Source organism: Rhinoderma darwinii, chromosome 1, assembly GCF_050947455.1.
Source record: "Rhinoderma darwinii isolate aRhiDar2 chromosome 1, aRhiDar2.hap1, whole genome shotgun sequence".
Taxonomy (NCBI): Eukaryota; Metazoa; Chordata; class Amphibia; order Anura; family Rhinodermatidae; genus Rhinoderma; species Rhinoderma darwinii.
In genome coordinates, this window is record NC_134687.1 from 602465380 (window position 1) to 602480431 (window position 15052).

The following is a 15052-nucleotide window of genomic DNA, read 5'->3' on the forward strand; positions in this document are numbered from 1 at the left end:
GAAGCCTGCAGAATTGTGAATGCAACTCTGGAGTATAATACAGGCTGTAATACAGGATCAGATCATGTATTTACAAAGTGACTCCACTTTTTATGTAGATTCATTCTATATGTGAACTGTAAGATGATGTGGACATACGCTTCAGATTCAGTCTTAAATATTCCCCCCACCATCTGTTACATACATAGGAGACAAATCTGCCATATAAACTGTGCAGGGTTAATGAAGCGCCATCGTTCTCCAACTGATCGTCTGCACTGTCCTTATAACTTAACCAGGACCAAGCAAGAAAGTCCTACTATTCCCGGACTCCTGTGTTGAGTCCTGAAACTGTATGTCCTATCATTATGCTCCAGTGTCTGGGTCCGGATGGTCATGGGATGGCTTCTCTTGCCCAGGTCACAATAGTTGTTTTAGTATTGGTGTCTTGTGTTTTATCTGATAAATATGCGAAGCGCTGAAACCTTGTGAAATATTTTAGGTATTTTGATCCGGCCAACGGAAAATTCAGCAAGTCTGCAACCACTGCTGATGGCAAAAAGCTGCCGCGTACATTCAGCCAGCTTATACTGGACCCCATCTTTAAGGTAACGGATATGTTTCCATTCCGTTTCATTGCAAAGTGTCCTGTACCTCCTGGATACTGTGTGACCACTCATAGTTTGTACTGTAGATATTTGACGCCATCATGAACTTTAAGAAAGAGGAGACGGCCAAATTGATTGAGAAACTGGACATCAAACTGGACGCGGAAGACCGAGATAAGGAAGGCAAACAGCTTCTTAAGGTAATATTTTTTTCTACTGGAACGTGGTCGACATAAAGAGGCTCTGTCACCACATTATTTAATACCACAACAAACGTTAACGAAGTGCAGGGATTGTGAGTAGACATCCCGTCCTGGCTGGAAGGAATATCTATTCACTGTCTAAACACTTCTGTAACGTTAATACGTCAGTATAAGACCGCACATAGTGAACAACGCAGTGTCACTATGCACTGACTAAATGAATGGAGAGAAGTGCATGACGCTGATTGGTCACTGATTGGTCAGCGTCATACACTCCTCTGTACAACGCCCACTTGGTCTAAAGTAAAAACACGCCCACTTGGGCATTAAGAAACTAATTAGCATAAAGCTAAAATCGCTCCTAACGTGGTAAAAATAAATAGTTTTTCTAAATAAAAAGCACTGCTGTCACCTACATTATAGCGCTGATCTCCTTATGTAGGAGATAGGGCACTTATAATGTGGTGACAGAGCCTCTTTAAGGCCCTTTTTACGTGGGCCAATGATCGGGTAAACGAGCGTTCGTATGAACACTCATTCCCGATCATTGCCCTGTACCGCCACAGATCACTGTGTAAACAGAGGTAGTGTGCTGCTCGTTTTTACGGCTAACATTGCCCGGTATAAAAGGACGCTATGGTCAACGCCCCATTTATAGAAAACAATTAACATTGAGCACTATCAAGTACTAATCCTGAGTTACAGCCTGTATTATAGTTCTGAACTCTAAGGCCTCATGCACACGAACGTATTTTTTCCCACCCGTAAATACTGGCGTAAATACGGGTCCGGTGTCACACGTATTCCACCCGTTTTGCACCAGTATTTACGAACCCGTGCCCGTAAATATGGGTCCGGTGTCACCCGTATTCCACCCGTATTTACGGGCACGTTTTTGGCGGCAAAATAGCACTGCACTAATCGGCAGCCCCTTCTCTCTATCAGTGCAGGATAGAGAGAAGGGACAGCCTTTTCTGTAATAAAAGTTAAAGAAATTCATACTTACCCGGCCGTTGTCTTGGTGACGCGTCCCTCTCTTCACATCCAGCCCGACATCCCTGGATGACGCGGCAGTCCATGTGGCCGCTGCAGCCTGTGATTGACCTGTGATTGGCTGCAGCGGTCACATGGCCTGAAACGTCATCCAGGACGTCGGGCCGGATGTCGAGAGGGACGCGTCACCAAGGCAACGGGCGGGAGACCGGACTGGAGGAAGCAGGAAGTTGTCGGTAAGTATGAAAGTCTTTTATTTTTATTTTTTACAGGTTTATACTGATCGGTAGTCACTGTCCAGGGTGCTGAAAGAGTTACTGCCGATCAGTTAACTCTTTCAGCTCCCTGGACAGTGACTATTTACTGACGTCGCTTAGCAACGCTGCCGTAATGACGGGTGCACACATGTAGCCACCCGTCATTACGGGAGCTCCATAGACTTCTATGGACTGTCCGTGCCGTTATTACGGCCTGAAATAGGACATGTTCTATCTTTTTCAACGGCACGGGCACCTTCCCGTGAGAAAACGGGAAGGCACCCGTCGCCAATAGAAGTCTATGAGCCCGTTATTACGGGTCGTAATTACGACCCGTAATAACGGGAGTTTTTACGGTCGTGTGCATGAGGCCTAAATGCTTAAGAGCAGAACTCTCCCAGCATCAATGTTTGTAAATTTCCAAAGCAATATCTGTGCATTTTACAGCTGACCGTATACTGATGTACGAAAAACTAACTGCCCCTGCGTTATAAGATATCGGCCAAGATGTAAAGGGTTTGTCTGCCACAGGCTTGACACAGTAGTTCAGATGCAGCACTCGCCACAGTAGTATGGGCTGTAATGCACGTTACCATAGGGATGGATAATTCTCCTATAGATAATCCAGGAAGGCAACAGCACACAGACTCCACTTTCAAAGGTCGTCTGGTTTATTCACTACATGGGAACACACAATATTTTTTGCTCCGTGCAAGATAAGTAATGTATGTACACAGTGACTCCACCAACAAGCAGAAAAGTGAGTGCAGCTCTGGAGTATAATACACGATGTAGCTCAGGATCAGTACATGATATGTAATGTATGTACCCAGTGACTCCACCAGCAGAATTGTGAATGCAGCTCTGCAGTATAATACAGGATGTAACTCAGGATCCGTACAGGATAAGTAATGATGTAACTCCGGATCAGTAATGTATGTACATAGTGACTCCACCAGCAGAATTGTGAATGCAGCGAAAGGTTAATGTTTTTATAAAGTAATTAAATAAAGAGGAGTCTCTGCTGTAATGAATTGGCTGGCCTTTACATGATATAGCAATGATGACCTGCTGCTTAAGCGCTGTAAGTGGTATCCGCCTCATCCAAAATATTGTGATCAATGAACCACCTATATACTCCTGTAGCTGTACATTGCTCCAGTCTGTAGTAGAAAAAAATTAATCTGCAGTTCTTACAACTATTTCATTGTTGAATCCTGTTTCTAGCTGGCTATGACAATTCTTCATACATGCACTTACTTGGAAGCCATACTTTTTATTTTTTTTATTTTTTTATTATATTTTTTTAATTGCTCCACTGCATCTTAAATAAAATATAAAGCAACTTAGCAAATCTTGATTTAAAGAGGCTCTGTCACCACATTATAAGTGGCCTATCTTGTACATGATGTGATCGGCGCTGTAATGTAGATAACAACAGTGTTTTTTATTTAGAAAAACGATCATTTTTGACGGAGTTATGACCTATATTAGCTTTATGCTAATGACTTTCTCAATGGACAACTGGGCGTGTTTTACTATATGACCAAGTGGGCGTTGTACAGAGGAGTGTATGACGCTGACCAATCAGTGACCAATCAGTGTCATACACTTCTCTCCATTCATTTACACTGCAGATCGCAATATAGCTATATCGCTATGTGCTGCCACATAAACACACTATAACGCTACTGCAGTGTCCGGACAATGAATATATATTACATCCAGCCAGGACGTGATGTGTATTCACAATCCTGACCACTTCTCTGCACGTCTCTGTGATTTACAGCAGAGCAGGCGTAGTCTCGCGAGATTACGCTGTAAACTGTCATTTACAGCGAGTTCGTGCTGTGCTGTAAATAACAGAGAAGTGGTCAGGATTGTGAATACACATGACGTCCTAGCTGGCGGTAATGTATATTCATTGTCAGGACACTGCAGTAACGTTAGTGTGTTTATGTGGCTTCACATAGCGATATAACTATATCGCTAGTGCTATGTAAATGAACGGAGAGAAGTGTATGACACTGGTCACTGATTGGTCAGCGTCATACACTCCTCTGTACAACGCCCACTTGGTCATATAGTAAAACACGCCCAGTTGTCCATTGAGAAACTCATTAGCATAAAGCTAATATACGTCATAACTCCATCAAAAATGATCGTTTTCTAAATAAAAAACACTGCTGTAATCTACATTACAGCGCCGATCGCATCATGTACAAAATAGGCCACTTATAATGTGGTGACAGCCTCTTTAAAATCTCCTACCGTTTTGTGTATACAGCTCCTATTTGTGTCCATAGTTAAACTTTAAACAACCCTGATCCTGCAGTCATAAGTTAGTTTTTTCCTACTGTTTGAAGGTTACCAAGAGGGGGCAGAAGATGGAGAGTAAACACAAGACTGCAGGTTCAGACCACGCACAGGGGTTGTTTATGATCTTTATCTATGGAAGCAGGTCTGCATAGGAGCTGTATACACAAAGCGGTAGGACGTTTGTAGTCCGTACTATTTACAAAGTTGTTTCACTTAATATTTTAGATGCGTTGGAGCAATAAAAAAAAAGTATACATATTGGGCAAAAAAAAGTTTATAGACCTGTTCTGTGTGTTACTTCAACTGTCCTCTTTCAGTCTTCCTTCACCAATGAATCTGGGGTTGTCCACAAAAACCACAAGGATTTACATGTCACCAATCACTTAGGTCTCATGCACACGGCCGCATTGGTTTTGCGGTCCGCAAAACCACGGGTCCGTTGCGGTCCATCGGACCACAAAAAACTTGTTGTGCATCCGAGTGTCATCAGGACTCCGGGATCCACAAAAATGTTGCCAGTAATGGTGAGTCTGTAAATCCAGACTGTAAAACGACCTGAGTTTTTGCGGTCTGGACTCGTGGCCCCCACACGGATCCGTGAAAACCACGGCAGTGTGCATGGGGCTATAAAAATGAATAGGTCCGCAATTTGTCCACAAAAATACAGATAAATTGCAGCCGAAAATGCACGGTCGTGTGCATGAGGCTTTATGCTAAATGCCCTGTTGATCATAAAGAAAGGATGTCCAATTTTCTTATTTTTTTTTTTCTCCCCTGAAATATTTGTTTTTCTCCCCTCATCTAGGAAGACAACAGTAATAAGTCTTAGTGACAGGCAGAAAGCCATTTTATTTCAGGCTCTGTTATTCCCGAGTGTCCGCAGATGGGAAATGTAAGCAGACGTCGCCCTCCTATTCAGCATCACAAAGGTGTGACCATATTCGACTAGTAGGTTGCAGCGGTGTTATTTGGTGGGGGGCAAATTCTTACCTCGTTGTTCACTATACATCATAGATATAACTCATGGCTAAAAGCTGTTTGGTTGCCAGTTGTCAACCCTCTCCCCAGAAACCACGTCATGCCTGTCCATTGGGGTGTCTGGTATTGCAATTCAATCCCATTTACTTGAATGGGGATAAGTTGCAATACCAGACATGGCCATGGACAGGTGTGGTGCTGTTTCTGGGCAAAAAAAGCAAAAATGTTTTTCTAATACTGGGCAACAAACGGTGAGGATACGGCCTCTAGGGACACATTTCTGTTGGTTGATCATTATCCCAGGTCTGGCAGGCTCCATTACGACGCATACAATCTGTGTAGAGTGGCTGTCAGGTTTAAAGGGAAGCTCCACTTTCTCTCCCCCATTGACTGGAGAATAAAAGGCATTTTGTAATCTATATCTGTTACACAAGCGCCTTCATGTTTCACTGTCGGATAGTTGCGCATCATTAACAATTGTTGAATTTTTTCTCAATCCTCTAAATCTCTCTTCAAATCCAGCTCTTCTTTTCTTTATGTGGACACGGAAGATTGTTCTCGCTCATTTCTGTCGTCTTTGGTAAGAGCGTCAGGTTTCCGGCACTAACGTAATGCTGCTTTCCCGTGCTGCAGGCAGTGATGCGTCGCTGGCTGCCGGCTGGAGAGGCCTTGTTGCAGATGATCACCATCCACCTACCCTCCCCCGTCACGGCGCAGAAATACCGCTGTGAGCTGCTGTATGAGGGGCCACCTGATGACGAGGCTGCTATGGGTAAGAGTCTCACCAGTCGCGACACTTTTTTGATGTTCTTTTATTTTCTGTGGTGATTGACTTAAAGGATTTGTCCAGGCACGGACAACTGATGATGTGTCCACAGGATAGGTAATCAGTATATTATCGGTGGGGGTCTAACACCCAGGGTATGCAGTGTTCGGAGCCGGAAGCAGATGGCTGCGGTCACAGAATAGCGTCAGTATAGGAGCAGAGTTGCTGTTCTGCAGCGATGCAGAGTCGGAGCCGGAGCCATCTGCTTCTGGCTCCGAATACTGCATAACATCCGGCAGCTGATCGGTGCGGGGTCCAGGTGTTGGACCACCACTGATCATATACTGATGACCTATCATCAATTGTCCATGTCTAGACAACCCCTTTAATATATCTTTATAGTGGTTGGGGCTCTCTTTCTCCGGTGCAGAGCTCACAATCACTGGCATTCGGCCTAATTCACACGAGCGTGTTCGATCTGTGATATATACGGACTGCACGTCGGCCTGCATTTCCCGTATGTATGAAGCTAGGTGTCCTTGCCTCCCCGCGGAACTACTGTCCCGTGCTGAAAATGTGATTACTGTAAGGGACAGTTTTCCCGCAGCGATGCGGGGACTCTTGGCATCGTACGTAACTGATGTTAGTAGCGTTCCTCCCTGCACTGTGTTCCGTCTGGGAAATACTGCCGACATATATGAACCGAACATGCTTGTGTGGGAGGCCTTAGACATAGAAAAGATAACATGTTGATTACCTGCAGCCACCACTAGGGGGAGCTTACTGTACTTTGTTATTATGGAGTTCAATTCATTGATGGTATGCACTCAGCACCTAAGCTCCCTCTAGTGGTGGCTGCGGGGGCACGGAGAAGGGCATGATCCGCCATTGAGACTTTCTGGTTTCGGCAGGGACTATATTTGCTGCAGACAGAAAGATCAGAATCTGCTTTTAGACTTTTTACTGACATTTTCCGGTTAGGGGTGTTTTAAGGTTTCAGCCTCTGGTGACATGGGATCAAAAGGAGCTGAATGCATAAAACCAAAGGCACGCAGAATTTGTGGGACTTGTTGACCGGAGACAATCTGTCAATACGAACGATCATAACAATGAGTAGATCTCAGCACACTGTTTGTTTTGTATTCTAACTTTATAGGTGTGAAAAGCTGTGACCCCAAAGCCCCCCTGATGATGTACATCTCCAAGATGGTGCCGACGTCTGATAAGGGGCGTTTCTATGCCTTTGGTCGTGTCTTTTCTGGAATTGTATCAACCGGACAAAAAGTGCGGATTATGGGACCCAACTACACTCCAGGGAAAAAGGAAGATCTTTACTTGAAGCCTATCCAGAGGTTAGCGCTCCTCTTCCTGGTCCCATTCATTTTAATGGATGGGGGAAAAAATAAAATTTGTCACCACTGAAGTCGTTGCGACAACATATTGTGTATTTACGCTCAAGGTTTGGTAACTGGCTCCTCTCTCGTCTTCCCTTGTAGGACTATCCTTATGATGGGACGTTACGTAGAGCCCATTGAGGAAGTGCCTTGTGGCAACATAGTCGGCCTTGTTGGAGTTGACCAGTTCCTGGTGAAGACCGGAACGATCACCACTTTTGAGCATGCCCACAACATGAGAGTGATGAAGTTTAGCGTTAGTCCCGTCGTACGTGTCGCTGTGGAGGCAAAGAACCCTGCAGATCTCCCGAAACTGGTGGAGGGCTTGAAACGTCTGGCCAAGTCTGATCCAATGGTTCAGGTAAGCTGCTTGTCATATACGACTCTGAACCGTGGTTTTACAGAGCTGGACACGGTTCATATTGACCAGAATAGGAGGCAGAAACAGACAGCAGAGAGGTGCAAGACTTCAGACTCCAGTTTAGAGCAGTCTGCCAACGGCGCAGAGACTCCAACCTGATGTGAATCTGGTTTAGTATGGAATCCGTAGGCAACTTCGAATATTCTTAGAAAAGATGAGTAAGACCGAGAGTGCAAGAGTTTGGGAATTCTTGAGTTGGTGAATTTCCGACCATGGAATCGTAACTTCCCCGTTTTAGCTTCCATTGTCTTATAATGAGGAAATCTCGTTCCACGACAAGAGATAAAGCCTTTAACCCACAATTTGCTCATCTCCATCCCTGAGTCGATTGAGAGAACTCTGAAATCACTCCTGTCAGCTCCCAGATACATCTAGCAAAGGGCAATTGAAGCAGTTTTCTAATATTTTCTGCAATGTAATTTCAATATAAAATGTAATTTTGTTTTTAGTGTATAATTGAAGAATCAGGAGAACACATCATTGCAGGGGCCGGGGAGTTGCATCTAGAAATCTGCCTTAAGGACCTTGAGGAGGATCATGCCTGCATCCCCATTAAGGTAAGATGCCGGTCGTTGCTGAAGAGGTTGAAAAGTCTGATCTGATTCGTTTATGTAATATAAGGTTACCCCCTTCTCCGAATTGTTTTTGAATGGGGCTGAGATGCAGTACCAGACACAGCCACTACCTAATGTACAGAACTTTGACTGGAAGGCACTGAAGAGGTCATAGCACTTACTGGAGTGCCGTGGCCCCTTCGATCATCTGATTGTGGGGGTGCCAAAAATCCGCCCCCATACTGGTCTGATATTGATGACCTATCCAATAGCAAAGTCCTGGAAAACCCCTAAGGTATGCATGTATATTGACTAGAGATTAAAGGGATTGAGTCGGCCTTGCACAATCCTTCTTAGAATAGTTCCCTGACCATAAACTGATAACAGGGTTCAACGCTGTTGGGACTCCCAGCTGTTTGCTGTGATCTATGGGGGAACTCTGCAATAAGTGTTAAGGGAAAGTTAAGAATGAAACAGTGGCCATTAAAAATCAATGCTCAGGATGTGTAAATAAGGATCTAGATGAGGGTCCTGAACAAAAGAAACCTTCCCCGTCTCTTCTATTCATTCCAAATTCCCTAATGAGGTATAACAATGGGTCTTCTAAACCATACTAACAAACCCTTTTAAAGAGCATATGCCCCCCCTCCCCCCAAAAAAAAGAGACCCTCTTGATCATATGTATTTTCCTCCCTTCATTGTTTTATTCTTTCCGTTAAAAGAAATCGGACCCTGTTGTGTCATACAGGGAGACTGTGAGTGAGGAATCCAACCAACTCTGCTTATCCAAATCCCCCAACAAGCACAACCGTCTGTACATGAAAGCCCGGCCCTTCCCCGATGGCCTGGCTGAAGACATCGACAAGGGAGACGTCAGTTCCAGGCAGGAATTGAAGCAGCGTGCCCGTTACCTGACAGAGAAGTATGAGTGGGATGTGGCGGAGGCCAGAAAGATCTGGTGTTTCGGTCCCGATGGAACAGGGCCCAACATCTTAGTTGACGTCACAAAAGGAGTCCAGTACCTCAATGAGATCAAGGACAGTGTTGTGGCTGGATTCCAGTGGGCCACCAAAGAGGTATGTATCTCTGTAATATTCCGACACCCTTCATGGCAACTTACACAAATCATGGCTGCCTCCCACACCCCATTGTGGAACCAACTGTGACTTGTGAGTGGCTGCACTGAAAATTAGTGTGTTCACTTTCTGTTGAATGATCATTAAAGTGGTTGTCCAGCCACGGGATTGTTTTTCATACTGATGACCTATCCACGGGATAGGTGGGGGTCAGCTGCCTCCAGGCACCAGATGTTCGTGGCGGAAGCAGAAGGCTCCGGTCACAGTATAGTGGCTGTGCTGCAGTACTGCAACTCTGCTCCTATTCAAGTGAATAGGAGCAGAACTGCAGTAACCTAGCACAGCCGCTATACAGTGACCGCTTTCTGCTTCTGGCTGCCTCCAGGCACCGGAACAGCTGATTCGTGTGGGTATTGGACCCCCACTGATCATATACTGATGACCTATCCTGCGGATAGGTCATCAGTATAAAAAAACAGTCCCATGGCCGGACAACCTTACCGGGACGGTACTCGGCGAGTAAGGGCCTCAACTACTTGGGTCAAATATTCCCTGAATCTGCAGCCTTCCGCACCTTCGATTCCCTACAGGTTTTCTTTGCGGTGCCCTTCTTGGCATTCTTTCAATACCTTCAACTCAGGCATGCTATAGTGGGTCAACTTGGTTCTCTTCAGGTGTCCCTAACTTCCTCTAAGTTGGAGATACTCTGAAAACCCTTTATCTAGCTAAAGCATTGGATATGCGCTGATGGGTACTGGGAGGAATTTATTTTCTAATCGCAATTTGTGCAAATAATGACTACTTTTCATGCGTATACCCCGCTCAAGGAGTTTTTCTGAAGGGGGCAGGGCTTAGTGGAAGGGGTGTGGCCTATTGCAGACAAACAAATTTTCTTAAATTTAAGCCACAAATTTCTTTTTCAGGCGCATGGACAGCCAGAGATACGCCTAATTTTAAAATAGGCGTTCACGTCTTCATACATTAGGCGCATCTTACTCTAGCTATCTAGTCTAGAACGCCAGTCTTGATAAATTTCCTCCCGCTTTTCGTATGTTTGAATGTGTTCGTTTTGATTGGTTGTAACTTGGAACAACTCTAGCCTGACTATTTCTGTGCAGGGAGTTCTGTGTGAAGAAAACATGAGAGGCGCCAGGTTTGACATTCATGATGTCACATTACACGCTGATGCAATTCATCGTGGAGGTGGACAGATCATTCCCACTGCTCGGAGGGTGTTGTACGCCGCTGCTCTGACAGCCCAACCCAGACTAATGGAGCCCATCTACCTGGTTGAGATTCAGGTAGGTCATGGAGATGGTAAAAATAGGATTGTCTGGATAAATGTTATTTTATTTCTTTTATGGAGTTTCTTCAGCGTTTTATAGAATTTGACATTCACCTTTTTATTCACAGTGCCCAGAGCAGGTGGTTGGCGGCATCTACGGTGTTCTGAACAGAAAACGAGGACACGTCTTTGAAGAGGCTCAAGTGGCCGGTACACCCATGTTTGTTGTGAAAGCCTATCTCCCTGTCAATGAATCCTTTGGTAAGTTCTTCCCCTTTAATTTTCAAAGGGGTTTTCCACTTTTAGAAAACTAGTATTTTCTGGGGAATTAAGTTATACAATTTTACAATATAGTTTCTGTATTCATTTCTGATCGAATTGAGATCATTTAACCATCTAAATAGCCAGAAAAGGAAAGCATGACGTCCTTAGGTTGATATGAAACGGCTTTCCTTGGCTGGAACGTACAATGATAGGGTCATGGTGACTAAAAGGGGTTTTCCCACAAACCTATATCCCCACAGGATAGGCAATACATGTGTGATCGCTGGGGATCTCAACGCTGGGACCCCCAGTGATAAGGTGAACAGGGGACCAAAAGTTTGACCAGCGCTCCATTCATTTCTATAGAGCTGCCAGAGACTGGTCCCAGAAGTCCCATAAAAATGGAGCACTTTGGGGGGACTTCGGTCCCCTGATCTCCTCATTTCTGGGGGTCCCAGCGATCAGAGCCCCAGTGATCAAACATGTATTCCCTGTCCTTTGGTAAAACACCTTTAAGGGACGTGGATTAGGCACACTCGCTATTATTCACATTAGAGTTTGTATGTGTGTCACATTCAATATGAACGATTACTTTGTCACTAATATGGCAGCACAATAGGTATTGTTGTACGATGGGGTAGAAGACCAAATGTAGTTTCACTCCAGGTCATTCTGTTACTGATGTCTCCTCTGACAGGTTTCACTGCTGACCTCAGGTCCAATACTGGAGGACAGGCCTTCCCCCAGTGTGTATTTGACCATTGGCAGATCCTGCCTGGAGATCCATTTGACACCACTTCTCGCCCATGCCAAGTGGTGGCAGAAACCCGAAAACGTAAAGGGTTGAAGGAAGGAGTCGCAGCCTTAGATAACTTCTTGGACAAATTGTAACCAGTTCCTTCAGAGCCCTATTTCTCATTAAACCAAAATCTCTACATGATAAAGAGGCCATTTCTCTCAGCTGAGCCGAACACCATGCACATTGATTGTTCCCTTCAACAAAAAAAGTAAAAAAGACACTAAATAAAACATAAAATCTGTAAATGTGTATGGTGTCACTTGTCTCCTGTGTAAGCTATAAAAGGGGACCTTCAAGCCAAGAACTAAGATGTCACGTTGCTCCAGAGTTCACACATGTAGTAAGTGTAAAGTCTTTTTCTCAGATTTGATCGTCTTTTGGGGCTGCAGTTAGGCTGAGGAGGTGACCACCCATGTGATCATGTTCCCCGGGGGGCCTCATGTCTGTCTGTTTATGCTCTACCATTGCCATGCTGCTCTGTAGTGACGTCATTGAGGAGGAAGGTCCTGGCAGGGCTCTGAGTATTTACTATTACAATGCCTGCAGGAGTCCTGGAGCCAAGGCCCTCAAACACAGGACAGAACTTCTTTGTACACCATGTAACAAACACTGGCCCGTATTTGTCAATGTATTAGTGCTTTTTAATTAATTTTTTTTAATGCGCTTTTTCCTCAAATCATATCTAGTCTGCTGTGCAACATTTATTAACCATTTGTGCAAGAATTTAGTGCCATTGGATATCATGCACGAGTTTGTAAAAACAATGTACACTGGGCGTGGCTTTCTTTTTGGCCAGGATTTAGACACATTCATGAAATGCAAACTAATCGCGTTTCCTCCCCCACACAGACACCTATGCCATAAAGGTGGCGTCATTTTAGCCAATGGGAAAGTTAATGGCAGTGACGTACAGTATGCTGTGACAGATTTATCAAATGTATTGCAACATGCGCTATATGGACAAAAGTATTGGGACACCTCTTAATTATCAAATTGAGGTGTCTTTCAGTCCCTTTGCCACAGGTGTATAAAATCCAGCACTAGCCATGCAGTCACTTATACAAACATTTGTGATAGAATAGATAGTTGTAAAGAGGGTTTTCCCATCTTGGACATTTATGGCATATCCACAGGATATGCCATAACAGTCCGATAGATGCAGGTCCCACCTATCTCTAGAACGGGGCCCCTAAACCTAGTTCTAGCGTACTCGGCTCTACTGCCTCCCGGCTACTTCCTGGTTAGGTGGTCGGGAGTTACGGAAACAGTGGAGTGCTCGCTGAGCTACAGGTTCCGTAACTCCCATAGAAGTGAACGGGAATTACTGAAACAGCGTAGCATGGCCAGCTACACTGTTTCCGGAACTCGGTAGCTAGGGAAACAGCGTAGCTCGCCGAGCTACGCTGTTCTTGTAACTCCCATTCATTTCTATGGGAGTTACGAAAACATAGCTCAGGAGCTTGGCTTTTTCCATAACTCCCGACCACCTAATCAGGAAGTGGCCAGGAGGCAGTGAGAGCCAAGTAAGCTAGGACGGTGTTTAGGGGGCCCCGTTCTAGAGATAGGTGTGGGACCCGCGTCTATCTGACTTATGACATATCCTGTGGATATGCCATAATTGTCCAAGATGGGAAAACCCCTTTAATGCTTCAGCACACAAAGACATTTTAGACAATTGTCACTTCCAACTTTGTCGGAATGGTTTGGGGTTTGGCCCTTTTTTGTTCCTCATGACTGTACCCCAGTGCACAAGGTCCATAAAGACACGGGGTGAGTTTGGTGTGGAAGAACTTGACTGGTTGCACAGAGCCCTGATCTCAGCCCCAAACAACACCTTTGGGATGAACAGGAACAGAGATTGTGAGCCAGGCCCCCTCCTCCAACATCAGTGTCTGACCTCACAAATGCTCTTCTGGATAGATTGGAGTGTGTGGAATTTTTTGCCAATCTTGTAGAAAGTCTAGAGGGACTAACTCCATAGTAATGGCTATGGATATATAATAGGATGTCATAAAAGCTCCTGTATGTGTCACAATACGTTTGTCCATATAGTGTATGTCAAAGTCGTCTAGTTGTAACTTGTGGGTCTATATTCTGCACTTAATATCCTGTTGGCTACCTGGATAAGAAACATTACCTGATGTAACCTCAAGATGTAGAATTGGTAGGCAATCTGGGTGAGCTAAGGATCTACTATAATAATACAGATGGATGTTAAAGAGGCTCTGTCACCAGATTTTGCAACCCCTATCTGCTATTGCAGCAGATAGGCGCTGCAATGTAGATTACAGTAACGTTTTTATTTTTAAAAAACGAGCATTTTTGGCCAAGTTATGACCATTTTCGTATTTATGCAAATGAGGCTTGCAAAAGTACAACTGGGCGTGTTGAAAAGTAAAAGTACAACTGGGCGTGTATTATGTGCGTACATCGGGGCGTTTTTACTACTTTTACTAGCTGGGCGTTCTGACGAGAAGTATCATCCACTTCTCTTCACAACGCCCAGCTTCTGGCAGTGCAGCACTGTGACGTCACTCACAGGTCCTGCATCGTGTCGGCACCAGAGGCTACAGATGATTCTGCAGCAGCATCGGCGTTTGCAGGTAAGTCGATGTAGCTACTTACCTGCAAATGCTGATGCTGCTGCAGAATCAAGTGTAGCCTCTGGTGCCGACACGATGCAGGACCTGTGAGTGACGTCACAGTGCTGCACTGCCAGAAGCTGGGCGTTGTGAAGAGAAGTGGATGACACTTCTATACACAACGCCCAGCTAGTAAAAGTAGTAAACACGCCCCGATGTACGCACATAATACACGCCCAGTTGTACTTTTACTTTTCAACACGCCCAGTTGTACTTTTGCAAGCCTCATTTGCATAAATACGAAAATGGTCATAACTTGGCCAAAAATGCTCGTTTTTTAAAAATAAAAACGTTACTGTAATCTACATTGCAGCGCCTATCTGCTGCAATAGCAGATAGGGGTTGCAAAATCTGGTGACAGAGCCTCTTTAAGATCTACCATGATAAAGAAAAAAGTATTTTTTCATACTGAAGAGAAGTGACCCTGTTTAGACCATAAACTTTACTTATACAAGGCTTTAACCCCTTATAGACCGGGCATGTTTGTACCTTAATGACCAAGCCAGATTTGTCA

General features: G+C 44.7%; 1 protein-coding gene across 1 annotated transcript in view; it reads left to right on the forward strand.

The window, feature by feature from the left end:
* The window catches only part of LOC142662449 (elongation factor 2-like), a 37426-nt gene extending 25281 nt beyond the window's left edge, over nt 1-12145 (forward strand). The window contains exons 6-15 of the mRNA XM_075840657.1: nt 482-587; nt 674-787; nt 5971-6109; nt 7260-7455; nt 7600-7858; nt 8368-8475; nt 9195-9548; nt 10667-10849; nt 10962-11094; nt 11795-12145. Of these exons, the coding sequence (XP_075696772.1) occupies nt 482-587; nt 674-787; nt 5971-6109; nt 7260-7455; nt 7600-7858; nt 8368-8475; nt 9195-9548; nt 10667-10849; nt 10962-11094; nt 11795-11988 (1786 nt within the window). The 3' untranslated portion in view covers nt 11989-12145. The remainder of the gene's footprint in view (nt 1-481; nt 588-673; nt 788-5970; nt 6110-7259; nt 7456-7599; nt 7859-8367; nt 8476-9194; nt 9549-10666; nt 10850-10961; nt 11095-11794) is intronic.
* The last annotated feature ends 2907 nt before the right edge of the window (nt 12146-15052 follow it).